The sequence below is a fragment of the Lepidochelys kempii genome, chromosome 1 (assembly GCF_965140285.1).
Source record: "Lepidochelys kempii isolate rLepKem1 chromosome 1, rLepKem1.hap1, whole genome shotgun sequence".
Classification (NCBI taxonomy): domain Eukaryota; kingdom Metazoa; phylum Chordata; order Testudines; family Cheloniidae; genus Lepidochelys; species Lepidochelys kempii.
This window is the reverse complement of record NC_136380.1, coordinates 152,264,787-152,292,094: the sequence shown is the minus strand read 5'-3', so window position 1 is coordinate 152,292,094 and position 27,308 is coordinate 152,264,787. Positions and strand designations below refer to the sequence as shown.

General features: G+C 42.5%; 1 protein-coding gene and 1 long non-coding RNA gene across 2 annotated transcripts; one reads left to right on the top strand and one right to left on the bottom strand.

Moving 5' to 3' along the window:
• Positions 1 to 16: 16 nt before the first annotated feature.
• LOC140916566 (uncharacterized) lies at positions 17 to 7,101 on the bottom strand. The gene is made up of 3 exons (XR_012160548.2): positions 4,243 to 7,101; positions 3,588 to 3,668; positions 17 to 700 (listed from the first exon to the last, which is right to left on the bottom strand). It is a non-coding gene; the product is annotated as an uncharacterized LOC140916566 (long non-coding RNA).
• On the top strand, positions 6,818 to 25,005 carry DYNLT3 (dynein light chain Tctex-type 3). The gene is made up of 5 exons (XM_073358217.2): positions 6,818 to 7,182; positions 11,229 to 11,270; positions 16,479 to 16,602; positions 18,156 to 18,233; positions 19,848 to 25,005. The coding sequence occupies exons 1-5, from the start codon at positions 7,078 to 7,080 to the stop codon at positions 19,922 to 19,924; spliced, it is 426 nt and encodes a 141-aa protein (XP_073214318.2). The 5' UTR covers positions 6,818 to 7,077; the 3' UTR covers positions 19,925 to 25,005.
• Positions 25,006 to 27,308: the final 2,303 nt, after the last annotated feature.

Sequence of the window (27,308 nt, the reverse complement as noted above, 5' to 3'; positions counted from 1 at the left end):
GAAAATGTTACAATCTTTGATCATAGTGATTAAAACAACATCAAACACAGGTTTAAAGTGAAAAAATGTCTTTCACATACAGTGGGGTGAAGAGGGCAACACACAACAAGTCAGGGGAGGGGACTTCTGTTCACACGCAGGTGAACATCTTGTCTTTGCTTCTTCTAGACCCTCTGCCTTCTAGGGTAGCATATTGGGGTCACAGTTGCCACATGCATTGGATAGTGCAGATGTGCTGGGCTCCCATGTGGTGTTCTTACTACCCAGTGCTGAAGCTGGGGAAGTGAGTGGCCTCTAGGAGCAAGGCTGCAGGTCTGCTGCAGGTCTACTGCGGGAAACATAGGCTGGTGTTCCCAGTACCCTAGATCATACAGGGGCTGCAGAACATGGCTGGTTCTGGTTGAAGATGCTCGACTGTCTGCTGGCCTAATTTCACTATGCAACCCAACAGAACGTTCTGCCTGATCATTGCCTCCAGGAGTCCCTATCTTCCTCCGCAGCATCTTTCGTCATGGCAACACTGTCTCGAGCCAGTTCAATGCCGTCGCTGGATAGCTGCCTGTCTTTTTCTCTTTCAGACATCAAAAACACTTTCCAGATATCAGTAGTTTTCCAGGGCTTTTTGGAAAGTCTGTAAGGAGGGCTTCAGACATCCTTAGAACTCTGTTTCTTCCTTTTCATATCAGTCAACTGCTCAGCTCTGGATAAAGGGGAGTACAGAAAACAACAAGTAGTTATTGTCCACATTAGTGCTGTTTTCATAGAAGCAATTACAGCATTCTTTTTGTTTTAGCCTCTATTTCTGAATTCCATTCCTTTAGATTCATCCCAGCCCTGGGAGGCCTCAGAGGTGATAAGTGTTGTGTACACAAGGGCTAGATTAGGATGTTGGGATTTCTGTTCCCGGTTTGGGATTTGCAGTTTATGCTGTGCCTTGGAGGAACTAATATGGTGCGGAAGTGAACTGGAAAGCGATCCACTCTGCATCCCCTTTAAGCAGTTCTGACTCTTGATATTATACTGAGATAGGGGATTCGGAGGCAGAGAAGGTGCTTATTCAAGACCAATGACATATGCTGCTGTGATGTAATTCACCAAGATGGTCCCCGCAGAAGTGCTGCAGGAGCGGAAGGGTGTCACAAACTATGCCAAGGGCAACGATCATGTTACGGTTCCACTGAATGTCTATACCAAATATCTAGCAATTTCTCAGTCTTAGATTCTGCTTTATCTCCCCTGCTGACATGAAGAAAGCACAGAAAAAAAAACCAGATAAGGTTCTGGACTGATTGTCAGAAACCTTAACAGTTCCCAGTCTTTTTTCTATGAAATGTGTAAGCCTGTGAAAAATCATTATTCCACCTTTGTCTGCTTGACTGCTGTAATGGTTAAATGGTATTTGATGTACCTTGGCTAACTGCCTTAAGATCCTTATAGCTATGCTATTCCCAACCTAATCTTCTTTCCTATATGAATTCCTATTTGCAATGCTGTTACAGGGCATATATACCTCAACTGGGAGCATTAGCCTTACTACCTGTATGGGCATACAATACCTCATGAATATACCTAATGCAATACCTATGCCTACATATACCTCATGTAAACTGGTCCACCATATCATTCAACAGGTGTTCTAACATGATGCAATTTTCCAGTCTAGATAAGACCCTACACATACAGGACACTCTTTAAAGGGATCATTTACAGCTATGGAGATACCAATACCTAGAATGACTCAACTAAGAACTCTCTTATTTAATATATATTTTATTATCCAGGGTGTAATTAGCAAGCCACTAGTTTTCTTGTAATATTATTAAAATAGCTTTTGACAATACATATACATGATGGGCCAGATCCTGAACTCCTTATGCAGGCACAATTCTCATTAGACTTCTGGCTGAGTAAGTAGTACAGGATCTGCCCAAACATGGCGAAGAAAGCCAGGACAGACTAATGCCAGAATTTTATTGCTTGTGTCTCTGGCAGTTTAATAAACACTTTTTTTTAAAGTGATATAAAAATTATCCCTTGATACTTTAGCAGCATTAGCATTGACATTACATTGAATCCTCTCAAGCAGCATAGACTCTTCACAGATTACTACAGCTCCCATGTGTAAAATCATCATCCTTCCCCAACAAGTATTTACTTGATATCACCAGAATGATTTAATAGAATCATAGATTCAAGCTGCTCTGTTCATTCTCTGCATTTATATGCTCCTTTTCTGCATTTAAATGAAGAAAGTCTGCAGTGCATGAAAAAACAGTTCAGGAATCTACCTCTGCATAGTCTCTTTCAGCACAGTTCCTTTTACAGTTGACAGAACTATACTGAACTACCAATCTTCACTTGCCAGCGTATAGTTCCCTCTAGTGTAATAAACAATAAGTAGCATGATCAAGCAATACATCATGGAACAGGGGCTCAAAATATTTCTTTTCAATTTATAAGTGTTTTTGTGACATCAGTAACAGATTTAGTCATTTTCCATGACAAGAGGAAGAATTTTGATTGTTGAAATTAGTTTAAAGATGAATCTCTCTGAGATAAATAAAATACACAATGGAAAGCCAATAGCAATGGCTCAGTAGGTTGGGAAGAGATAAGCACAGATGAACTAGAAGCTATTTTAATTTTATATTTTCCTACATCCTGAAAAGACTCAAAAGTGAAAGAACTCTTCCAACCTTGGGGTAAATCCCCATTCCACATTGCTGATTTCTTCTTCGCAATGCGGCTCACTAGTGTATATTCTACACCTATATCTGACAGAAAACTTCTATTAGTTTACATTCAGCAAGATGGAATGTTACCATTAGCTGCCATAGTAACAATTTATTCAAAAAAAAAATCTAAAATTTTGATTTGCTGGAGATAGCTTCAAAGCATGGAGTCTTGAGAAAGCACTGCATGAAACATTAAGGAGGTGCTGCGATACAATAGAAAAATGAAATGTGTTATGCTGAAAAACTATATAACCTTCATGTATTTTTTCATTATTCGGTTTCCATTTGTGCTTGCTCATAATGATATCTGTTTTAAACAAGGGAGAAAACAGCACATGCCAAACCTGAAAGCTAGTTCCAGGGCAAGTGACTGAAGTCAAAAATAAAATAATAATTTGGTATGTGATTTTTATATTTTCAAAGTGCTGTGCAAAATTAATCCACAAAATACTCCTGTGAGGTAGGCAGGCATATATCAACCCTCTTAAGGAATCACAGAGTCAAAACTAGGATTAGAACTCAGGAGTTCCTGACTCCCAGTCTTGAGCTTAGATCTAAATGTCTTTTTCAAATTAGAGTGAGTTAGGGGAAGAGAAGAATGATGTTACAGTGGCTAAGTCTTTCTATGTTGTGAACAAAATAAATCACAAAAGTTACAACACTGAGAAGTCTCACTACTTCAGTACTCCAACTTGCAGTATTTTGTGCTGGTTGCCCAACCGGTCTCTCAAACAACAACAGATAGTGGTGACTTCCTATTTATTAGCTATTCATTGTTTTATTATGTGCAAGAATAAAAGTAAATGTCAGTATTAACCTTTTCAATTAAACACAGCAATTAGAGAACATTACCTTGCCATTCACTTTTAATACCAGTCTGTAAAATGGTGACTTTGCATCAGATGCATGACAAGGTCATGCAGAGAAATTAATCTAGAAGCAGAAGAAAAAAAAAGTTATTACTCCCATGAGGAAGTGTCTCATTTACAGAATTACAGGGCTCCCTAGCAGATATAAAAATAATTGGGCTTTGTTGTTTTTAAAGCGAGATTGTAAATGCCTCACTGAAACATCTTGGAAGATGTCACCATGCCTCAGTGGGTCATGGCTGAGAATACTACATTCAGGGCAGATTGCTGAGAAATAGAGCAGACTCACCCCAAACTGGTGGTTATTCTATCATTAGATTATACCCAGACAGTAACAAAAGTGAACTTCTGTCTCACCACACTGGTTAACAAAGAAGCCAAAAATGCAGTCTCCTTAGGCATTCCAGCCCTCGGCTCACCACACAGACACTGAACTTCATGATGAGTGGTTACTGAAAACCAATTTAATCAAATATAGGGTCCTTCTAATCCCAAGGGACCAACCACTTAGCCAGGTCAATATATAATTCAGATCTTATCCAATAATTATGTTGATGCCAATCCTTACTAACTAAAAACTAAAGGTTTAATAATAAAAGAAAATAGAGTTATAAATGATTAATATATCATATACACACACAAGTGATTTTTCAGTGTTCATAGATCAGGATCATAGAAATGATGGAATAAACTGCTAGCTTGCAAAACTCTCTCCCTGGAATTACCCAAACAGGTTGGGGGTAATCAGTCCTTGCTTAGAGCTTCCTTGTTAGAAATCCAGTCTAGAGAAAATTAAGACAAAAATGGAGATATGTCAGGGTCCTTTTATATCCTCCGCCATGTGCATGGAATTTTGCTGTCCCAACTAAACTCACAGCCCAGGTGCATGGAAAATTACTAGTCCAAGATGGAGTCCAGGGTCATGCTTTGATGACTCACAGGAGGTGGCCATTGGCCCCTTGGAAACTGATACATCGGCAAGAAGAGCTATCTGGGCAGGATGAGTTTCTTTGATGGCGCACTGTGAGAGTGAAGTGTCCTTGATGGACCATCACTACATAGCTGTCTGGTACCAGTGTAAATCCTGTCTGGTAGGTGTTACCCAGGACTATAACACATGTATAAAATACAAGTCCATGGCCAATATTCATAACTTCAGATATAAAGAGGATACCTGGATTGACACTTACATGACATACTTTGTAAAAGATTTGTTGCAATTGTAGAACAGTGGTAATATCAGTGATGTAAGTGGTCATATTCAATCATACAGCAGCACAGAAGAGTCTTTCAGAATTACTGAAATATGCCAGTTATGGAGTAAAAAGGAAATGCCACCCAATTCCAGGAAAAAAGAAAATCTCAGGGACAATTTCTCATTTACATTCTGCCTACCTACAGACAGCTGCAGTTTCTAAATGGTATTCTTCACTTCATTTATTATATTGTTGTGGAGAACTGCTATGCCCAGCTGAACAACTGATCAGTTTTTCTACCTTCAAAGTACAGTCACCACTGGGAAAAATTATTCCTCCGGTTATCAGCTGAAATCTGTAAAATGCTCTGAGACCCTTCACGATTAAAAGGTGCTCTATTACTGGAATATAAATACAAAAAGGCATTTTATTTAGCACAGGAAACTATCTTTGGGTTTTGTGCAGTATTGTGCACACTGTCAACATTTACTAGTAATAAAAGCAAATTCTCTTTTCCAGTTGCAGGGGAGATTCCTGCCCTTACAACAGGGTCACTGCACAGAACTCAAGGTGCTATTAAAGGTGAACTACAAAGGGAGAAGGGTTCTATAGACTTTTATGCTGCTTTATGACATATGAAAAAGACATGAAAAAGGATTTTTTCCCACTTTCTTAAAGGCTAAAAATTCTAGTTTTGTCCACCTGGAAACCCTGTTTATGACTACTGAGGGGATTATGAAGTTACAAGGAAAAAAAACCCTGAAAACTGAGCAACTGAGGGTGAAAGATTTTTCCTGCAGTTTTTAAAGCTGTTTTAACTCCTATTTAACGCCAAGGTTTAACAGGGAAAGATCCCACCACCCTAGCCCCTAATGAAGAGGCACAAACGCTCATACTTAGAATTTATACTGCATTTTTCGTCCACAAGAGCTCAAAGTGATTTAACAAAGGTGCCTAAGCATTAGCTCCAGTTTTCAGCGGGGAAGATTTAAGCAGGGAGAGTTTAATAATTTGCCCCAAGCCACACAGCTCTGACAACGGCGGAGCCAGGAGAAGAAGAAGCCAGACCTCCTGAGTGCCAGCCTGGTGCCTGAGCCAGGAGGCCACCGCCGGTCCGCAGTGCGGCGCCGGAAACCTCAAAGGGTTCTCCAGCAAACCCAGGGGAGCCGGACTCGATATTTCTTGTGGTAAAAGCAGAAGAGGAAATAACCCCCCTCCCCACACACCGATTTCACAAGCCCTGTCCAGCCTTTATTACGCCCTGGCGGGGGGGGGGGGGAGCAGCACACAAGCCCATTTCTTCCCCCTTTGGACAGGTCACCCGCCGAGCTCGCAGCACCGGGCGGCCGTGGCCGACGGGCTTTCGCCACAGGCATCAGCCCCCTGCCCATTGACTCCAGAGCAGGAGCGGGCGCTGCCGCCGCCGCCGCCGGCCTGTCCGACCTTCAGCAGCCTCCTTTCTCCCGCCCCCGCCCCGGCTGAGCCTCCGGAGAGGAGGGCTGGGGGCCGAGCGGGCGCTCTCCCCGCGGCGCCCGGCAGGGGTCGCTGCCGCCAGAGGCCCGCGGGCCGGGGCCGGGGAGGCGGAGCCGGAGCCGCGCCGGGCTGAGGAGTCGCCGCCGGAGCCGGGCCATGGAGGAGTTTCACCCCCACAGCGACGAGGTGGGGGCCGGGGACGCGGGGCGGGCGTTGAGCGAGCGGCCTCGGGGGGCTCCCAGCGCGGGCGGGAGCCCCCCCCCCGGGGCAGGGGAGCCGGGCCCGGGTCGCTGGCCTGTCCGTGTCCGTGTCCAGCAGCCCGGAGTCCGTCCGGGGCCGGGGGCCGGGCGGCAGCGAGTGTTGTATTCCCCGCGGCCTGCCGCCTCCTCGCGGGCGGTCCCGGGGCCCGGGGCAGGCCGGAGCGGGCCCCGTGCGGCGGCCGGGGTGGTGTATTAAGCCGCCCTCCCCTAGGCCCGCGCTGCTGGGAGCAGCGACCGACACGAAAAGGCGGGTAAGAAACGGCGGCTGTAGAAAACGGAAGGAGCCAGCGTGTGCACCCTCAGCAGCCCATCCCCACGGGGAGCCATTTAATCCCCTGCGCTTGGCGCTGCGCGTTGCCGCAGGGCCCTGGTCCAGAAAGCCCCCTTCCCTCCGCCCCGGGCGGCTGCTGCTGGGAAGAGAGTCACCCTGGGACAAGGCTGGGGTCTAGCAGGGGTGGGAGTTGCAGGTAGCCAGAGCTGTACCAGCAGCTGCTTCTTGCAGCTCCCTTGACACAGAGTAGGCAGTGGTTTGAAGCAGAGCGAGATGCACTACTGCACCAGAAGACATACGCTCAGTTGCTGGGGAGAAGATAGGGAAAAAATCATCCGCAAGAAGGCTTCAGCGTCGCTGTGGGGAAGGGATGTGGAGGTGGGGTGAGCAAACAAGTGTAGAAGTTTGTTTATAAAGTTCACGCTGAATAAATCCACACACGTGTTGTTTTTTTTTCCTCGCTGTCTTCCTGTGTAAAAAGAGAATATATTCTTAGCACAATTCTTGAGCTTTCAAAGAGTGCAGAGAAATTGAGAATGGCAAAATGGCTTTAGAGGGAGTGATTTCATTTAGGGCTGGTTCCTGCAAGTGGATCTGCTTGCACAGCCTCCTGCACCATGCACAAAGCCCTATTGATATCACTAGCAGGGGTTCACCTGCGCAACTTCAGTTTCAGGATGTGGCCTTTTAAGGATTAAGGGGACAATCTTCCTAGAGCACAATGTTTATATTTCAAAAATAACCTTTGGAAACCTTACAGGTTTAGTTATCTATTGATATTTATGACAAGGTGTCAGAGTAACAGCCGTGTTAGTCTGTATTCGCACAAAGAAAAGGAGTACTTGTGGCACCTTAGAGACTAACCAATTTATTTGAGCATAAGCTTTCGTGAGCTACAGCTCACTTCATCCGATGCATACTGTGGAAAGTGTAGAAGATCTTTTTATACACATAAAGCATGAAAAAATGGGTGTTTACCACTACAAAAGGTTTTCTCTCCCCCCACCCCACTCTCCTGCTGGTAAAAGCTTATCTAAAGTGATCACTGTCCTTACAATGACAGGTTTCAGAGTAACAGCCGTGTTAGTCTGTATTCGCAAAAAGAAAAGGAGTACTTGTGGCACCTTAGAGACTAACCAATTTATTTGAGCATGAGCTTTCGTGAGCTACAGCTAGCTCACAAAAGCTCATGCTCAAATAAATTGGTTAATCTCTAAGGTGCCACAAGTACTCCTTTTCTTTTTGTCCTTACAATGTGTATGATAATCAAGGTGGGCCATTTCCAGCACAAATCCAGGATTTAACAAGAATGTCTGGGGGGTAGGAAAAAACAAGGGGAAATAGGTTACCTTGCATAATGACTTAGCCACTCCCAGTCTCTATTCAAGCCTAAGTTATTGTATCCAATTTGCTAATGAATTCCAATTCAACAGTCTCTTGCTGGAGTCTGGTTTTGAAGTTTTTTTGTTGTAATATCGCAACTTTCATGTCTGTAATCGCGTGACCAGAGAGATTGAAGTGTTCTCTGACTGGTTTATGAATGTTATAATTCTTGACATCTGATTTGTGTCCATTTATTCTTTTACGTGGAGACTGTCCAGTTTGACCAATGTACGTGGCAGAGGGGCATTGCTGGCACGTTGGTGGATGTGCAGGTGAACGAGCCTCTGATAGTGTGGCTGATGTTATTAGGCCCTGTGATGGTGTCCCCTGAATAGATATGTGGGCACCGTTGGCAACGGGCTTTGTTGCAAGGACAGGTTCCTGGGTTAGTGGTTCTGTTGTGTGGTATGTGGTTGCTGGTGAGTATTTGCTTCAGGTTGGGGGGCTGTCTGTAAGCAAGGACTGGCCTGTCTCCCAAGATTTGTGAGAGTGTTGGGTCATCCTTCAGGATAGGTTGTAGATCCTTAATAATGCATTGGAGGGGTTTTAGTTGGGGGCTGAAGGTGACGGCTAGTGGCGTTCTGTTATTTTCTTTGTTAGGCCTGTCCTGTAGTAGGTGACTTCTGGGAACTCTTCTGGCTCTATCAATCTGTTTCTTCACTTCCGCAGGTGGGTATTGTAGTTGTAAGAATGCTTGATAGAGATCTTATAGGTGTTTGTCTCTGTCTGAGGGGTTGGAGCAAATGCGGTCGTATCGCAGAGCTTGGCTGTAGACGATGGATCATGTGGTGTGGTCAGGGTGAAAGCTGGAGGCATGTAGGTAGGAATAGCAGTCAGTAGGTTTCCGGTATAGGGTGGTGTTTATGTGACCATCGTTTATTAGCACTGTAGTGTCCAGGAAGTGGATCTCTTGTGTGGACTGGACCATGCTGAGGTTGATGGTAGGATGGAAATTGTTGAAATCATGGTGGAATTCCTCAAGGGCTCCTTTTCCATGGGTCCAGATGATGAAGATGTCATCAATATAGCACAAGTAGAGTAGGGGCGTTAGGGGATGAGAGCTGAGGAAGCGTTGTTCTAAGTCAGCCATAAAAATGTTGGCATACTGTGGGGCCATGTGGGTACCCATAGCAGTGCCGCTCATTTGAAGGTATACATTCTCCCCAAATGTGAATAGTTATGGATAAGGACAAAGTCACAAAGTTCAGCCACCAGGTTAGCCGTGACATTATCGGGGATAGTGTTCTTGACGGCTTGTAGTCCATATTTGTGTGGAATGTTGGTGTAAAGGGCTTCTACATCCATAATGGCCAGGATGGTGTTTTCAGGAAGATCACCGATGGGTTGTAGTTTCCTCAGGAAGTCAGTGGTGTCTCGAAGGTAGCTGGGAGTGCTGGTAGCGTAGGGCCTGAGGAGGGAGTCTACATAGCCAGACAATCCTGCTGTCAGGGTGCCAATGCCTGAGATGATGGGGCGCCCAGGATTTCCAGGTTTATGGATCTTGGGTAGTAGATAGAATATCCCAGGTCAGGGTTCCAGGGGTGTGTCTGTGCGGATGTCTGTGCGGATTTGATCTTGTGCTTTTTCAGGGAGTTTCTTGAGCAAATGCTGTAGTTTCTTTTGGTAACTCTCAGTGGGATCAGAGGGTAATGGCTTGTAGAAAGTGGTGTTGGAGAGCTGCCGAGCAGCCTCTTGTTCATATTCCGACCTATTCATGATGACAACCTTCTTTGTCAGTCTTTTTGATTATGATGTCAGAGTTGTTTCTGAGGCTGTGGATGGCATTGTGTTCTGCACGGCTGAGATTGTGGGGCAAGTGATGCTGCTTTTCCACAATTTCAGACCATGCACATCGGCGGAAGCACTCTATGTCCAGTCTGCTGTCTTGACCTTCAGGAGGAGTCCACCTAGAATCCTTCTTTTTCTAGTGTTGGTAGGGAGGTCTCTGTGGATTAGTATGTTGTTCAGAGGTGTGTTGGAAATATCCCTTGAGTCGGAGACGTCGAAAATAGGATTCTAGGTCACCACAGAACTGTATCATGTTCGTGGGGGTGCCCCAAAGCACAAATCACAGAGTTCTTTGACAAGAAATGCAAAAAAAACTTCTGGGCTCACTCTAAGAACAGTAAAGTGAATGACAAGACCTTATTTATTTCATTTTGCCATGTTGTTCCCCAGCCAAAGTAGAAGAATTAAACTAACCAGATTTATTCTATTCAACCACACCTCTCCACTTCTAGGAACCACTAGAACAAAGTGAAAATTATGAGAATTAGTACTTTCTCACTGGGTAGACTACTATGCATCTTTCTGTCTGTAAAGACAGCACCCAACACCAAAGTGATATACATTAGGTAAAGCATGTGGGGGAGTGGAGGGAGAAAGTAACATGTGGAATAAACTAATGGAGGGAAGGCAACAGAGAAGAAAAATAACAAAGATGAGAAGGGAAAACCAGGAGACAAATGCAGAGAAGACTGATGATTTAAATGGAAAAAAAAAAATTCTGAATAAGTGACTTGGCATTCTAGTGCCTATAAAACAGTCAGCAGTTTTAGTACTAGGATTGCAATCCCCTGTTTTATGGTTTTCTGTTAAAATTTGTCAGTAGGAATCCTCATTTCAGTGGGAGCGGGCTTGGGATCCCTATGAAGGGAGTTCAGTTCAGTCTTTTGTTCTGGTGGATATTCATGATATGTAAGCCATGCCAAGAGGCATGGTATAAGAATCTTTTAGGATAGGGAAAAATGAGCTTGGACCCTGGTATCCAGGCCTCATCTTTTAAAACTTCTTTTTGAGGGGGTTGTAGGACAGGGATTAATGCCAGATGGCAGCTGTGTTGTGTTGGAGAATGTGGAGGTATTTTTAAAACTACTTTTGATCTAATTTGGGTTTAAAATACAGTTTACCTGGATGTGGTGCTTGTCCTATGCCTTTTCTAGTTGGGGTAAGGAAAACTAGATCCAAGTATTTCTTTTCTCCCCAGAATAATATGAAATGCTATAAGTAACTGATTATACTTTTAACTCTTTAAATTATAGATGACCTTCAATGCTGAGGAAGCCCACAACATCGTTAAGGAGGTAGGCTATGTTTAACAATTTTAGTGACTTGAATGAAATACAATATCTAGAAAAAGCTGCAGGTCACTTTCAGTGATACTTTCACACTTTTAGCATACATGCATATTTATTTATTAAATATAATTTTGGAATTAGTTTTGAAGACAGATTTTAGTGCCTTTTTATACAAGGGAAAGTAGGCTATGATGAATAGTCTGTAATAGAATTTGTTAAATGTAACACCATGGCAACCAGCAACTGAATAGTGCAGAGCCTATTGCTTACAGGTCCTGTGGAGTTCTGTAGGAGATAGTGTATTAAAATGAGATTCCCTGAAGGACTTTGCAGCCTCTGCGTGTCCTGTCAAACTGCACATTTCAAAAAACTGTTCCAGTATGCACAGCAAGCACAAAAATAATGTCAGATAAACCGTTCAGCTCTTTACACAGCCTTTCAAGGTAAGGACAAATACTGTACACTTTTTTGTTGGGGGGGGCATCTAATACAGGGAATTAAGCCAGGTATCCATCCCCCATTTCAAAAGTTATCTAAAGCTACCATACTGTTGTCTAGCATTAATGCAGCTCTAAAAAGACTAGAAATCTTGAGAAGATTTATTTTGAATAAACATTCATAAAACAGTATAAAGTAATAAATGGAAGTCAACAGCCCTGTCTTACTTCCTGTAAGTTGCACGGTATATAAAGGTTGATCAAAACTAGCTAAGGGGTTTGATCCTGCTTGTTCTCCGGGCATAGGCCTCCTAAATAACTTCATTGGGAGTTGAGAGCATGGGGTTTACATCACTGGCTCTAAAAATTGTACACTGTCTCATTTAATTATATAGACCTTTTTCAGATGTTAATTTCTTTCCAATTTAAGATTGGTCAATATTATATTTAGTCTCAACATGTGAATTCACATGACTTGATTCCTTTATGACAGAGGTTGCAATTTAATAAGAATTAGAAGGGATTAAATTTACAGAGAATGCTTTCAGTTTTTCACCATTTTAAGTTTACCCTGTTGGGTTAAACCAATGTGTATTGTTTCCATTGGATATGTTACTTTACTGAAAGGTTTTTTTTTTTACGTTCTAGTAGCATTTAGGAACCAATACTGCACTTCAAAACAAAAGCAGTGACACCTCAGCATTCCAGGCAGCCACAGTCTATCAGTAGGAGTAATGGGAAATTTTAGTTCTCTCACTGTGAAATAAACTCAGATGTTCACTTGACAAAATTGTTAGAACATATTTAATGGCAAAAAACCACGTTAAGGTTGCTGGGTGGTATGTGATCCTCTTGCAGAACGCTGAGTTGAGCAAAACTCCAACTGTATTTCCTGGTTTTCAGAAGAGTTAAGGTTGCCCAGGCATTAGACCTTAACACTGCCCTCTTTCAGCAATGCCCCAATATACGCAAATAATTTACCTTTACTCTGCCAACCCCACAGTTGCTGAAATACCCATTCTTTGCCTCCTTTCACAACTCATTCATTCTCACCCACAGAACTCAATCTAACACTATTAAAGGACAAAAAGAAAAAAAATGATTGCACACGCCACCTTCCCTATGTTTCCCTGGAGCTGGCAGTAGCCAATGGGAGTTATTTGTATACACTTCAGGTGCAGTCAGTGTGTTTTGTGTATCTGTGCTAAAGGGTGGAGGCACTCATTGGGCCTGTTTGGTAAAGGTGTGTTCGGGATATGATGATGATTGGATTATTTTGAAGTGCGTAGTAAAGCTTTGATTGTAATTTGAGGAGATCTTTGTTTTTCACCCTTTGTGCATGAGCTGCATGTATACCTGCAGAATACGGTATGCATTATTTCAGTGCAGAATTGCACATTATACGCTTTACAGGGCACAGGCGTTTTATTACAAAAGGTATTATTGTCAGTAGTGAGCTGGGAGAGCAGTCTAAGCATTTATTATCAACATGCACTCTAGGAAAAATGAGTGTGGTCAGTGTCAGGTGTAGCTGTACTGAATGTTGGCGACCGTAATTAGCTCTGCTTGGTAGAGATGTATTTGGGAGATCTATGGATTACTTTGAGGTGTATGACAGAGCTGTGATTGTGATAAGAAGAGATCTATGCTTTCCACTGTCTCATGAATGAGGAGAGGGAAGAGGTGTATGCGCACCTTCGGGATGCAGTATGCATCATTGTGTAGATTATGTTGGTAAAGGACTTTTATCACAAAGGATATTGTCAGCAGAACATGACATGGTAGAATGAAAGGATTTTAATGCTTTAATGATGGTTAAGTGAAAGTATGTTTGAGATGGTATCCTGTGAGTTGTAAAAGCCTGTGAAGTGGTTCTTATATACATGTGGTATTCTTTCTGGGGAATTGGCTAAGTGTATGAGTTTAGACCAGGATCTGGAACCTCCTGAATCTTACAGTGCCAAAGCCCAGTGTGAGTATTAGGGATGTAAAAGTTTAACCAGGTAACCGATAAGCATTATCTGTTTTATTGGTTTCCGTTAATGATTAAACTCACACACACACACACACACACCCCCCGCACAGGATTCCAGCACATGGCCGGGCCCTGTGTAAAACGTGGGGGTGCTGCAGCACCCCCTGCACCCCTAGTTCCTCGGTTAAATATTTAACCGTGTAACCGATACAATTTTAATTAGTCACATGGTTACTTTTTTAACCGCTTTTACATTCCTAATGAGTATGTTATATGTGCATACTGGGGCATTGCTTGAAGAGGGTAGATAGAAAGTGGCATTGGACAATCTTTGTCCCCCTCCCCCACTTTGTCCTTTCATAATGTTAGCTGGATTCCTGGGGATTAGTCAGTGGATTGTAAAAGCTTGTACATTTCAACAATTCTTAGGGTGGCATAGTAAAAGTTACATGTGTTAATGAGGCATATTGGATTATTTCTGAAAGAGGGCACAGTTAAGGTTGCATGGTCAACCTTAATTGCATTTCCTAGTTTTCAGATGTTTGAGTTTTGCTCCACTGAGTGTTCTGGAAGGGGACTATCTACCACAAAGTAAACAATACTAATACAGAGTTAGTTTTTTACTATTGAATTTCCTAGTCTTTTACTATTGAATTTCCTAGTCTTTTTAACAGGAAAAGATATGTTGGTGGTAGGGTTAGTAGTCATTTAGGCAGTTGTACACATATCCCACAATTTGCATACCAAGTCAGCCAGCCCACCACTATCCTACCATTCCCATCCCCCCACATGCACACCCCAACTGGACCCCACTAGACCTGCTGTGGCACGCCTCCCTAGCCATATCCCTGACCTATTCACTACATTTCCCCCCTGTAACCAGGCCCCCTCCCCACTACTGTACCCAGTATACCCTACTTGTGGTGATGGGAACATCTCCCTGAAGTCTTCACACCCTGGTATACAAAAGTTTCTATTGCTGTTACTTCCCCCCCCCCCCCCCCCACCATCCCCTCATAACCCAACTCATTTGCAGTGCCTGGAGTTAAAAACAAACTGTGTTACAGTGGGATGGTGTTTCTGTTCAGGTTTCAGAATGGTTGAAGGGTGGAGTTTGTAGCAGGGCCAGCAAGAGAAATGTTTTTCTATTCCAAAATACAGACAGTTTTATGTTTGAGAGAAAGATCCTCTGACCCCATCCAGTAAAAGTACCCAAGCTTCCAAAACAGTGAGGTTTCAGAGATCGTAATATTTCTGTGCAATACAGTAGACATTTTTTGGTCAGCCATGAACCATCCATTTTTCTGATTAATCTTCTTCCAACACTTATTCATAGCTTTCATCTTATTGCTGTAGCAATTATGCAGACACTCAGACAAATCAGAAAACTATCACAGTCCCTGGACACACATCTCTGATGTGGTTCAAATCTGCTCTTATACATTGTATGAGATGAACACCAGGAATAAGAGCCAGATCATTTCCATCCAAGTCAATTGCCACAGTGTCAGGTAAATCACAGCCTCAAATCGCTGGTTACACACCACAAAGTGGGCAAAACACAATGCCAGTGCAGGGCACCTGTCTCAACCCAAATCAACCTTCTCATGGTGTACACCTTGCTGTCTGGGAAACTTCTGCAACCTTGTGATCCAGGAATTGTCCAGAATCCGCATGTTGACAACTCTGGCAACACGCATTCCTTTTCTCTCAGCAGTCAAGGTACCTGCACTGTTAGTTCCAAACGTCCATGCTGTGTCTTTGGAAACCACATTAACCTGCCCCCAAGATCAGGGAGTTACCTCTTGCTCCTTTGCTGCCCCCTCGGAGCTGCAACCCCTCCCCTGCCCCAAAGTTCTGTCTCCTCCCCACCTGATATAACAAAACTTTGGTTAGGTTGCCGGCTGACCTAACAGCAAGCACAATAAAACCTCCCCATAAAATAAAAACACACAAAAGACATCTTGTAGCTAGCAACATGAGTTATTAAATCTTTATTGTGTCGGTGTACAAAGGTTCAGACGAGAAACGTCTGGTTCAAAGGAACGTGCGGACATAAATGCTCTGGGCAAGCATAAAGTAGCTGCATAATAACCCTCTCACTTTTCCCCCCTTTATTGGTGCATGTTAGCTGTAATCCTTTCAGGCAACACATCTGTGCAAGGGTCTTGAACATGTTTTTAAATACCACCTTTCGCAATTTGGGTTCCCATGCACCCTTTCTCACTTAAAGGGTGCCATGCACTACCTTGATAAAACAGATTGAAACCATTTTGACCCACATCACATCAATAGTTTGGTCCCTAGCTCTGTTTTTTTTAAAAAAAAAGCTAGAAACAAAAATGGCTATTTTTTCCTCAAATTACTTCAAATTATGATCTGTGCTCTCCTGAGGCACACCAGCTTTCAAAAGAATCGAACTAAGCATGTCGATTTTTAAGAAAGCTTGACTTTTAAACAGAAGTCATGTTGCAGTCTTAACTATTTAAGTCTTTTTCTGCAATACATTTCTGCTGACAGCTTCACTTTACCACATCAGTTGTACCTTTGAGCTAGACAGACGAATATATAGTAAATCTCCCAGCATCTATGGATTCTGAGTTACATTTTATTTTCCAATTCAGCAACTGATATGCAGTGAGCTAAATTGATTTCAAATGGTTATTCTAAGATACTCAGTTGCCCTGCAAGTGTTCTGGGATTGTTTAGTAAATATTTGGAGTTACTCTATTAAACATGGTTTGTTTTGAGACATTTCATATTGATGTATTACTAGTGCAATTGATTTTTCTCTATTTGTAGTGCATAGAAGGGATTTTGGGCAAGGTAGATTACAATCACAACAAAGTCAATCAGTGGACTGCAACTATAGTGGAGCAATCTTTAACACATCTGGTAAAACTAGGAAAAACATACAAATACATTGGTAAGTACCAGTATCCATACTTTCCCTTATACAATTCAGATGAGTAATTGCTGGGAAGAATTTGTTTTCAAGCTAGGGGGTACTTTGAAGTTTAAAAACATACCCTCTTAGTTTTCTCCTGTACTGTAACCCCCCTTCCCCTCCCCCTTGTGATTAGGAACTGAGAAAATGTCCGTATTATTTCATTGTGTTTGCGCTTAATCACTTAGACATTTATGACAGGTTTCAGAGTAACAGCTGTGTTAGTCTGTATTCACAAAAGAAAAGGAGGACTTTTGGCATCTTAAAGACTAACCAATTTATTTGAGCATAAGCTTTCGTGAGCTACAGCTCACTTCATCGGATTCATACTGTGGAAAGTGTAGAAGATCTTTTTATATACACACAAAGCATGAAAAAATACCTCCTCCCACCCCACTCTCCTGCTGGTAATAGCTTATCTAAAGCGATCACTCTCCTTACAATGTGTATGATAATCAAGGTGGGCCATTTCCAGCACAAATCCAGGGTTTAACAAGAACGTCTAGGGGGGAGTAGGAAAAAACAAGGGGAAATAGGTTACCTTGAATAATGACTTAGCCACTCCCAGTCTCTATTCAAGCCTAAGTTAATTGTATCCAATTTGCAAATGAATTCCAATTCTCGCTGGAGTCTGGATGGGGTGCAAGGACTCCTTCCAGCTCATGCTGCTGCTGGCACTTGCTTCTTCAAAGGCAGCTGGACCATGCTAGATGCTGCACCCACTTAAAAGATGGTGTAAGACTACATGCTGCTTCTGCTCAGAGGAGTTCCAAAAAGCACCATCTGTGTCAGGCACAATTCCTCCTGCAGCTCACAGTGGGACATTGTGCCTTCACACCAACTTGGTGAATGGCTGTGCCTTCAAGTGTAAATTAATTCTAAATATTTTAAAAGATAATTAGGGAATTTAGTCATACGAATGAGCTTTCTGGGAAAGGAGTTATTTACATACTACTAGGGTTATGTCTACACTGTGAGCTAGGGGTGTGATTCCTCTGCTTGTGTATACATACTCATGCTAGCTCTCTGAGAGCTAGCATGAGTATAAATAGCAGTGTAGCCACGGTAGCAGCGGCATGGCTGAACCTGAAATCAGTGGCTATGTACTCAGCCATGTCTTCACTGCCACTATCTGTGCTACTGCCTAGCCTAGAAGATATCTAAACAATTACTCCAAAAATGAGAGATCAGTATTTAGACACTTGCAGTAGACTTCATATTAAAAATCTTAGAATTAAGATTTTTAAAGGAGTGTTGCATAATAGCTTTCCTGGTTTTGAGACCTAGTTAGAAGGTAACTGAAGGCTTGCAGGACAGTAAAATGAGAGCTTGTATACAACAGTGTGATATAACAAATACATAAAGGGAACAGGCTGCCATTCTTGTGTTGTTACTAAATGAATGTGTCTTGGCTGTGTTTTGAGGCTTCCAATTACAGTACATGTTTCATGATGGTAGTTTCACGTGGTCTGCAGATTAATCAGTCTTGTTTTATTAATGAAAAAAACTGATTTTATTACTCTGTCCTTCAGTAACCTGTGCAGTGATGCAGAAGAGTGGAGCTGGTCTCCACACAGCAAGCTCGTGCTTTTGGGACACCACAACTGATGGTAAGTTTCCCTCATTCAGATTCAAGTCAAATAAGACAGTGAATGTGCTACCTGTTGCTCAGCTGTGTTACAAATAGTATTTTTAGCAGTTTGAAGGGTTGATTACAAAAAGCCACCAAATCCAGAACTGGAAGCCTTGTATGCATTTTCAACAGATACACCCCGGATTGAATGAATAATAGATGGATGGAGAACACTGGGGTATGACAAAATTAGCAATACCAGTGGAGCTATCTTCAGTATGAAAGAAAGATTGTGCAAATTAGTCCCCATAGAAGATCTTCAATTGTAGGGACACTGATTTAATTAGTAGTGTGTGCTCTAAATGTAAATTTGCAATACTGAATGTCTGCCTACTTATTATAAGTGGACTGCCCTACTCTAAGAGAAGCTGGCACGAATAAAGAATTGGCTTTTTTTTTTTTAAGCTAAAGCAGAAATACTTTGACTAATGTTATTATAGCTTTTATTTCTTTCTTGCAGTCAGTTGCATGTTCCTTTATTTTATTAACTTCTGCATTATTTCCAAGTGCCCCCATTTCAGTTCACAATGTGGTGTGGTAAGATTATTAGAATGCTTTCAAGCCTGCCAAGACAGTTTCTTCAAGTACTGTAGAAAGGACTTAAAATGAGGCACCAGGATTCTGTTGTAAAAAAAGGTTAAAAGGCTGCATTTAAAACACAAGACTGAGTTGAGTCATTATTTAGAAAATAGGTTCTAATAAATAAGTACATTCAGGTCAGAGTTTGTATTGGGGTATGTATATATTGGTGGCTTTAGAAATGTCAGAGCAGCAGCTTCTTTTGCTGATTTCCCATTATGTCCATGTAAATAAAACCACATATTCTTATCTATGTTCTTAATGTCATAAGTGTAGTATGAGTCTATTCTTATTTTGCCATGGAAGATTCTTTTACATACAAAAGAGCCTAAAAGGATTTGAAAGTATTGATTCATTGGCTGAACATGGAGGTAGGGGGAATTCCTTGTTGGCAGGGTGCCAAGGACTTTCTTAAATCAATGTTTTTAAAAACTCATTCTGAACCAATCTTCTCTCCCTGTGACTGTGCCAGGTAAGCTTTGAGCTTAAGTAACTATCAAACGCTATATGTTGACTGATAAGGAAGAACAAGAAATGATTCTCTGACATCAGGAAAATTATTAGTTCATGAGGACAGGAGGAAGTCATTAATCAGAGCTTATCACTCCACTCTTACACCCCATAACTATTTACATTTCTTGTCTCTTTAGCTGCAGAATCAAAAGTTGAAGGAAAAGCTATTTTTTCTCCAGGTTTATAGAGAGAACTTAATTTGTTATATTATATTGGAGTTTTTATCCTATTTAAAACTAAGTTTATTAGTAAATAGTAGTGTGTGTAAGTTTGATGCAGTTTTGATGGTATTAGTTTCTGTAATCCAAAGAGAAAAAGGTAAGAGTAAATTCATCTTTATGGAGAGGATTACAAATTCCTATTACATTTCCTCTGAGAAATGAGTGAGAGGTTTTTTTATTCTAAATTTCTGGTCTTTTGCAGTGAAATGTAATGGCATTTAACAGAGATGGTATGGGGAGCAAGTTTATTTTCTGATCTTTTTTTAATTATCTTTTAGGTACCTGCACAGTGAGATGGGAAAACCGGACTATGAACTGCATTGTCAATGTTTTTGCCATTGCTGTTGTCCTGTAGCTGACTGGAATACAAATATTAAGTTACACCAAAGCCTTTAAGATCAGAAAGTATCAAAATCTCAAAGCATATTGCCATTATATAATACTGTTTGTGCACTAAAGAAAAAGGTATGAACATGCTGTAAAGTCCACTACACACAGTGTACATTCTGAGCAAATTCTTTCAATTTAACTTGTGACAGCTGGCTTTTCTTTAGCAAATTTTAGCAATTTAAATATTCCAGATTGATGATATGTTAAACTGGAGATGCCATGATATTAGAGATCAAATGAAAATATGGATATTTGGGTCAAAAGATTACATCTGTAATTCAAGTGAAGGTGTGACTAGCACAGGTAGGCATACCCATGCTTGCCTTAATCTAGGCAGCATAATAGTATAGATGTGACTGCACTGGCTAGCTGCCTAAATACAAACCCATGAGTGAGCCCGGGTATGTGCTCAGGTTGCTAGCCAATACAGAAACCTGTGCCACCATGTCTACACTATTGTTATCCGTACTAGCTAGATTAAAAAAAACAACACAGGCATGCCTTCCCACACTACAATAACGCCTTCATCTGCAGTGTAGCCGTAGGCAAACTGACACTTTACTCACAGAGAGATGGAGTAATCTAATCAGCAGAAGGGAGATGAAAGGATACAAGTATTAAGAAACAGCCAGATTAAAATGCAGTTGGGAACAGACTAGGAATTTATTACATTTACAACATTCCTTGTGTTGAATGATAAGTATGAGTGCCTCATATCTGATTAAACAAGGCGATTTCTATATTATGCATGGATGCTGTATGAACACCACAGTTACTTGATCAAGCGTAAAAAGCCCAAACAACTTATACATTTATGCTTTTCTGCTTGGGGAACAAAATGACTTCATCATGCCAAAGCATTTATTTCTTCAGTGGACTCTTGTTCTTTTAAAGGGTATGATCTTTTTTCAAATACCATTTGGAACATTGTCATTGAATTAAGTGGAAACATGATTGGGTGCATTGTTCATATTAGCACTCAATGCATATTGCTTAAGAAGAATTCACCAAATTATAAAACTAGTTTAATCTGACCTAACATGATTGGTTCAGTGACTAGAAGAATGTAGGAAAATTCATGACGTGAGCACCTTGCACATTCCTGATCCAGTTTAAGTAGTTGTCTTTCCTAACAAAGGACCCAATTCTACACCCGTTGACCTCAGTAGAATTAGAGTTGGGCCTTGCTTTAAACTTTGAGTAGTCAATCCTGTAGAGCTAAATAAATGAGTTTGTGTAGGTACGAGATGCCCACGTTTTTAAAAGAGCCTTATTCTCTCTAAGCACAAATACATGATACAGAACATATCCTTATATTATATTTATAAAGTATTGCCTATACTCCAAGTCTAAAATTGTGTAATAACTATGGAGTAATAAGTATAAAATAGTTAAAAATTAGTGACATAGCTAAGGCCTCCATCTTGCAGACATTCACACACATGCTCAGCTCACTGATCTGAGCAATCCTATTGACTTACATGAGACATTCACAGGATTCGTAAAATTATTTGTGAATGTAAGCAATTGCAGGATTGGGGCCTATATTTTAGTCAATGCATAAATTATGTAAATTTTCAAGTATTTGTACTGATTATAAAAAGATCTAAGTTGTTACTGCCACTGAGTGGCAGCCATTTTAAGTTCTGGCATATCTCAAACAACACTTAAAGATTTTTTTCTTATTTACTACCTATTCTAAAGATATTCAGTAACTATCTAATAGTTGCGGTAAATCTGCTTTGCATTTTAACATGGACTTTGAAAGCACTGCTTCAATTTTATGCAATTCTGATTTATTTATTTTTAATTATTTTTCACAGTCACTCTGATTTGGTCAAATGGCAAATACGTCCTTAAAAAAAAAAAAAAAAAGTTATAACAACCCTGGTTCTTCAAACTGTATTGGAAATTGCTACAAGGCTCCAAAAGTTAGAACCTACATACATCTAGAATACACAATGCTAATTCAAACTCCAATGCTTGGCAGGCATAAATAAAATAGAATTCAGCCTTTATATGAGCACAAATAGAGTTAAGCGCTAGAATATTGCATTTGTCTGGGAGGCAGGTATAGTATGAAAACATTTGCATGGTGCACTGAATTTCAGATATATAATAAAGTAAATTAAGAAAGATTATTTGGTTTAGGGCAAGATGTGGATGGGTAAAAACATTGGGATAGCTTCTATCCCATTAATGTTATAAGCTGTAGCTGCCATGACTGGAATAATATTCCTAATAGCCATTAACTTTGTTAGTCTTTTTATCTTCAAATACAGCAAAGATACGAAATGTTATCTTATTCGGTGTAACTAGGTTTGGTGGAGTTCCACTATGGAAAAGCTCACTAAACAATTTTAAAATATTGATTGTTGTAAAGTTACTTCATTTTGTTTCTACCAAAAATAAAGATGGTTTGCCTTGGCTGCATTTACCTTTGGTAGGATCAGATCATCATAGATAGCAGCTTACTACTATACTTCTTCCTCCATCTTGTATTGTTTTATAAATAAAGCATGTTATTACAGGTGCAGAGATATTTTGGAAACTATGGATCTGTCCTGGCAAGTGTCCCAAAATTCAGGGAGTAGTGCTGATTTCTCATATCCCTCCCCAACATTACATTCATCCTCTTACTGCCTTCCATACTATTTTACAAGATAACCTTTATTGGATCAAAAAATTACGTTCATCACAGAAACTTCAGGACCAGAGCACTTTATTCTACATTGTTTAATTTTTGACCTATTAGAAGACATTTCTCAAATCCATTTTTTTCACATTGGCCAATATCAGATGCTTCTGAGCCAGGTGCAAAAAAATCCTGTGATAGAAAATTCTGAAATAACATGCCCACAAAAAGTTTTTATTACTCTTGATCAGTTAGGGCTTGTCTGCACAGTGGAGTAATGCAAATTACCAGGGTGTGATTTGTAAAACATACTGATGTGTATTGCACATCAGTTGGTCCATGTAGACCCTGCTGGTGCACGCTAAAGGTTCCCTCAGGCTCTTTACCATAGTACTGTTTGAAATCATACTATATAAACCACATGAGGGAACCTTTAGCATGCACCAGCAAGGTCTACAAAGACCAATTAATGTGCATTATATTCATGCACTTTAGAAATCACTCGCCTATAGTTCCCATTACAGTTCTGTGTAGACAAGCCCTTAGCTTTATGCCCTGAAGCACAAAGGTTTATATACACTGTAAAAAAAAAAAAAAAATCAAAGTTTTAAAGTAATTGGGTCATAATCATGTCTTGTCCTTTTTTGAATCCTACATGACTCTTAACCTTTATCTTATCTTAACCTATCTGTAGGTTTATACATATAGTGTAAGAGGGCAACAAAACTAGGCTAAATAGACATTTAAAAAAACCAAATCCCTATATCTCCTGTCCCAAGGAGCTTACGTGAACTATCTGTAAAAAAGTAATGATAAAGTGGGGAGGAGGGAGAAGTAATAGGCTTAAACAGTTGCTGTGCTTAGTAATGCACACAGTTTTAATTTTTATTTCCTTCTACTTACATTTATTTCCTTCTACTTACATTACATTATAAATAATAAGAGGATGTGTTACTAACCACAACCACTGTAAGCCTGTTACTGTAACCAGTTTCCTCCTATCCTTCCGCCCACTCCCCTCTATATCATCCCTGGTTTATATTTAGATCACATTAGTTCTGTGGGGAAGAGGCCAAGCTTTTTGTTTTGTTCGTTTATTTAACTGCCTGAGAGGCCTAACCCAAAAGGAAAGTTTAGACCAAAAAAACCAAAAAACTTCAGGCATTTATTTACAGCTAGCATTTGACATTGCTTTGTGTAGTCAGTTTCACTTCCTACCATCACACACAGTCACAGTGAGCTTACACTCATGTTATATTCTGGGAGCACAAGACACTTCCATCCATTCAGTGAGCGTGTAGTACCCCAACATGCCTATCACCACTGGATCCCTCCATCTAGCCAGGAGAAGAAGTGGCCTAGCAAGACAGACCACTCCCCCGTGATGGTTCTGGGGGACTAGGCTTGTGGGTCATCACTCCCTAGACTTCTATGGGGTGAGGTGCACTGGAGGCTGGTGGAGGGCTCATCTTGGTTCCATAGTGGAGTGGGGAAAGCAGCCCTCTGGATTCTGGTCATCTCTTCCTAGGATCATCCACAAGCCCAAAAGCCTGGTAGCAAGTCTCCCGTACTTGTCCATGGCAGCTACTTTTGAATCTGCTTGAAAGCTGCATTTCAGTTTCCAATGCCTTTTGAACTTGTATTTAGGAAATTTCATGGCTACTTCAGTGTGACATAAAATAGTTTAAAAATTCACAGTGAACCCTGAAAGCTAACTGATCAACAGGCAGGGTATTAGCATAAGCTATGAAGCAAGCCACAAATCTGCTGCTCTTGGCAAAGGACCATTAAGATGCATGCACGTGTGAGGAGGCAGGAATAATAATTAGAATTCAGACAGCGCAGTCCATTTGAGATGATCTTTTAACCATAGAGCATTAGGGTAGCTTAGAATCCATAGCTACTTGACCTCTTGGTGCAACATCCTATCCCCCAGACAAACAAATGAGTCAAAACAATTAAAAAACTCTAACCTCAGTGGAAGCTGGTGAAACAGATCAACTGGTTTGTAGGAGCAAGGTTGCGGAAGATTGGCGAGGAGCTAAGTGGTGGATTGAGTATGTGACTGGATGTAAACGGAGGATGCAGGCAGTTTCAATTAACTTTGTCTGACAGACCCTGCCAAAAGACATTGTAGTATAGCTCAGCATATTTTTGTCTGTAAACGAGTCAGTTTATGTAATAAGCATAAATTATATATATAAGAATGTAACCAGCTGTTGACCCCATGTAACCCCGAGATAAGCGCGGAGAATATAGCGCTGCAGAGGACTCCCTTCCAGCAGAGTCCTGCCTGGTCAGCTGTCCCGAACGGCCAGAGTCCCCTGCAGCTCCTCCGTGTGACCTAGGGGCTCCCCGTGCAGATTGGAGCGTAAGTTCTTCCTTCCTTCAATAAAGCATAGTTTACTATTCTTAGGCCTGAGTGTCCTCCTTTCGCTGGTATCTCCCCCCCCCCCCCCCCCCCCCCCGCTCTGGCGGGCACAATTGGTTTCACAAACAGGATACCAGCAGAGGGATGCCTCTTTGGGGAAGGAAGGATAAGGGGGAGGTAGAGAGCTACATCCCCTGGTGGCCCTCCACAGGACGGTGGGCACTGGTGGCGCGCAAGCTGGTGGGGTTGGTTGCCCCTGCCGCATGGCCGCAGCGAGAGCAGGAGCTGGGGTTACCCCAGTCAGGCTGGAGGAACTGATATCCAAGCTCCGGCTGGACAAAGTAGGACCTGCAGAGCGAAAAGCGGCGGGAGACCTGGGATGGGTCTTCCTGACCGCGCTCCACGCAGTGGACAAGGCACTGCTGATTCAGCGCCAGAGGATGGGAAGATTAGCGGCTGATTTGCAGCAAGCAAATGAGGCCTGTTCACTAACCCAAGAAGTCATTACTAGTACGGCCAAACGGGCTGATAGGTTAGAGCACCACTGCGTGGTTATGGCGGCTCGCATTGCGAACCGCTGGCGGCGAAAGGGAGGACGGCAAGACGTGCGTCCCCTTGCCGCACGCGTACTGGTACACAAAAGCGACTGGGATCCAGAGACCTGGGGTGGAGACATTTGGGAGACAAGCAAGGACGAGTCCCCCAGGGAGGGGGATGCCGGGAAGGCGGGACTGTACCCACAACTGCGACCCATTGTCGAGACATGATACAAGGAACCGCATGGGGAGAACAATCAAATGGTAGGAAGGGATTTTATCCGGGAATATAAATCCTCCGAGATACAGGATTTCGTGCAGCATTTCAAGCAGCATCCCAAGCAATCGCTGCTGGCCTGGCTGCTACGGTTGTGGGACGATGGAACGGATGTGATTACCCTTACCCCCGCTGAGCTAGGCAGGATGGGCTCACTCACCACAGACCCCCTCCTTCATAGGAGTCTCAAGATAGGGGCCAACTCGGAGGCGAATTATCTGTATCCCTCTCACATGGCATGGTTAACCATGGCTGTCAAAACCATCTGGAGCTTGCCCGCAGACATGGATGATGGGTTGGAACACTGGGCCTCCATCCCAGAGGGGGTAGCCAGCTCCGCAGCTGGGCATGCTCACCGGCATCTTTGCTGAGCACTTCGAAGGGCCTGATGTTGTGGAGCTGACCCGTACCATCCACACCTGGCTTCTGCGGAATGCCCCCCCCAACCTCAAGGCGATGATCCTGTCGATGGTTGGGGGCCGTAGGGTTGGTGGGGGATGCGGCGCAGCTCATGATGCAATTAACGGAAATTGACAGTATGACGAAAACCACAAAGCTGCGGCAGGTGAATGTGAAGCAAAAGGAGGGGGTTAGCCGTAATACTATGTTTAAAGACCTACTGAAAGCAGGGATTCCCCTGGGGGAAGTGGCTGGGAAAACCAATGCTGAGCTGTTAAAATGGTGGTTGCGGCTTAACCCGGAACAGTGTACCAAGGAGAGGGTAGGGGCCCCGACTACAGGGGGGGCCCCAAAACAAGGTAGATGGCACCCTGCAGCAGCCCCAACCATCTGCCCTGCCGGAAGACTATATTGAATGGAAGCTGCCCGCCCAGTATTGACAGGGTGGTGGTTCCTCCTCACCCCCCGCCCTAGAGGTAAGGCGCTATGTAGTGGGGGACCACTGCCCTTAGGTCCCAGTAGAGATCTACTGGCCTAGCGGGGGGCGACAACGAGTAATGGCCCTTGTGGACACAGGAGCAGAGGTGACTGTATTGCATGGCAGTCGGTAATGTCGGGGCCAGTCGGTAATGGTGAGCGGCCTCGGAGGGGTGGACGTTCGGGCCACGCTGATGCAGTTACAGCTGGCCATCGGGAAGGCCCCCCCCCCATATGAATCACTGTTTTAATCGCCCCCATTCATGAATATATATTGGGTATAGACCTCCTCCGAGGGCAGACCATCGATATCCAATGGGGATCCTTTTCCTTTGGGCGCCTGCTGTATGTCCGAGCGGTTGTAACCATGCTGCGGGGGTATCCGCGGTGGGACCCCATGGTGCTTCCAACCCCCACCACAGTGGTCAATACCAAACAGTAACGGATACCTGGTGGGCACAAGGAAATAACTGCTACCGTTAAAGGTCTGCTCCAGGCGGACATCATTCGCCCTGCCATGAGCACATTTAACAGCCCAATTTGGCCAATCCATAAAAAGGACGGAACCTGGTGCATGACAGTAGACTATTGCAACCTGAATAGGGTCACCCCAATCCTGACAGTGGCAGTTCCCGACATGGTCTCCATCATGGA